This window comes from Sinocyclocheilus grahami, unplaced genomic scaffold, assembly GCF_001515645.1.
Source record: "Sinocyclocheilus grahami isolate Dianchi unplaced genomic scaffold, SAMN03320097.WGS_v1.1 scaffold1303.1, whole genome shotgun sequence".
NCBI classification, from domain to species: Eukaryota; Metazoa; Chordata; class Actinopteri; order Cypriniformes; family Cyprinidae; genus Sinocyclocheilus; species Sinocyclocheilus grahami.
This window is the reverse complement of record NW_015506482.1, coordinates 100,523-102,864: the sequence shown is the minus strand read 5'-3', so window position 1 is coordinate 102,864 and position 2,342 is coordinate 100,523. Positions and strand designations below refer to the sequence as shown.

The 2,342-nt window shown below is 43.8% G+C and overlaps 1 protein-coding gene across 1 annotated transcript in view; it reads left to right on the top strand.

The window, feature by feature from the left end:
• LOC107569016 (rab3 GTPase-activating protein catalytic subunit-like) overlaps window positions 1–2,342 on the top strand; it is a 43,261-nt gene that overhangs the window by 6,519 nt on the left and 34,400 nt on the right. The window contains exon 7 of the mRNA XM_016255014.1: window positions 1,725–1,890. Within this exon, the coding sequence (XP_016110500.1) occupies window positions 1,725–1,890 (166 nt within the window). The remainder of the gene's footprint in view (window positions 1–1,724; window positions 1,891–2,342) is intronic.

Genomic DNA, 2,342 nt, shown 5'->3' with positions numbered 1-2,342 from the left:
CACACACACACTCACACACACACACACACACACACACACACACACACACTCTCACACGCACACTCACTCACACACACACACATGCACTCACTCCCACTCACACACACACTCTCACACTCACACTCACACGCACACTCACTCACACACACATGCACTCACTCACGCACACTCACACACGCACGCTCACTCACTCTCACACACACGCACACACACGCACACACACGCACACTCACGCACACTCACTCTCACACGCACACTCACTCACACACACACGCACTCACTCCCACACACTCACACACACACTCTCACACTCACACACACACTCTCACACACACACTCACGCACACTCACACACACACTCTCACACTCACACGCACACTCACTCACATGCACTCACTCCCACACACTCACACACACACTCACACTCACATACACACACACACACACACAACACCTGATCATTCACCTGGAAATCCTCCCGCACTTGATGAGGATCAAAGCCAGTCGCTGTTTTCAACATTGATAATAATCAGAAATGTTTCTTGAGCAGCAGATCAGCATATTATACTGATTTCTGAAGATCATGTGACACTGAAGACTGGAGGAATGATGCTGAAAATACAGCTGCACATCACAGAAATACATTACAGATATTCACATAGAAAACAGCTGTTTTAAACTGTAATATTATTTCACAATTTTTACTGTTTTTTTTTTTTAATAAATGCAGCCTTGCTGAGCAGAAGAGCCTCTTTCAGAAACATTAAAAATCTAAATTATTACAACTTTGACCGGTGGTGCATACACAGTGTTTTAAACAATACAGATGATTTCAAAGCAGCTTCACAGTAATAAACAGGAAAATAACAGTGTTAATGTTAAAATTAATCAATTATCAAACAAATAAATGTGAAGCAGCTCTACAGAAGACAGCAGAGTCATTATTCAGTTCAGTGTCGACGTTTCAGAGTGAAATGATTCCTCACATCATGTGTGTTGTTGCTTTATTAAGTGATCAGACGCTGAACCTTAAACACTCAGAAAATCTCACATCTCATCATTTTTGTTTCTATCATTGTGCCGTGTAAAGCCTCTAATTTGATTTGTAATAATTAGTTGTGTTGTGTACCGGATGCATTGTTAGTTATGAGTGTCTTAATGAAGTATTGACAGCAAGCATCTGTGTTTTAATACTGGTTTGTGAGGAGAGCTCGAGAGCCTGTGTTTCTGCATGGACAGGCCTATCACAAACATCGCTACGCACATCTGTTGCTATGGATCACTGGAGCATTATGGGATAGACGGGTGTTTATTAATCTGTCAGCGTCGTGTGAAGTGTTTGTTGCTGTGCTGCAGTTATTCATACGGTGATGTGAATTATGGGTACTGAGAGATGCTCTGTGTGATTGAATGAAAACAAATGTTTTCTTTCTAAATGAAATTTCCGTGTCATGCTGTGTTTCATTCAGTGCTCTGCCGTTTTGCCTCCTGGTGGCGCTGTCGAGCCGTGTGTCCTGGACACATTCGTGAGAGTGTGTGAGTGAGTGAGAGTGTGTGTGTGAGTGAGTGAGTGAGTGTGTGTGTGTGAGAGTGTGTGTGTGAGTGAGTGAGTGAGTGTGTGTGTGTGAGAGTGTGTGTGTGTGTGTGTGTGTGTGTGTGTGTGTGTGTGTGAGTGTGTTTGCTTGTGTGCGTGCGTGCTCAGTCTCATCGGCTCTGTGTTTCAGCCTGGTGCCGCTGTTCGTGCAGATCCAGCAGAAGTGGAGGAAGATGTATGCGGGTGAGTGTCAGGGGCCCGGGGTCCGGACCGACTTCGAGATGGTGCACCTGCGTAAAGCTCCTGGTCAGTACACACACCTCTCCGGCCTGCTGGACATCTTCAAGAACAAGATGGTGAGTTCAGATCAGATCAGCTCGCGTCTGATTGAAGTACGCTTTACTGTAGGAATAAGCAGAAGGCTGTCAGAGCAGATTCTGTGCTGCAGTCTGAAGATGCCGCTTCCCTCCAGCATTTAATGATATTTTGAATAGTCAAATGTGCAGATTATATCAGACGTTTCCTTCATTTTGGAGATTAAACCACTTGTCAATAATCTCCAGTGTCTTCCTTCAGTCCAATTATTTTATGTCAAGTTTCTGTGACTCTTGAAGAGTCTCCATTCACCCGTCCACAAATGAAGGCCTTAAAAAGGTCTTAAATCAGAGCAGAAAGTCTTAAATTCATGAAGTCATTGCATTAAATGCTGCACGCACTGCCAAACATGAGTACGTTATTATCTCGTTCCCATCTGAACATCCTTAAGTCATCCTTAACTTTCTAGTCTGGGGAAATACAATTAACATAT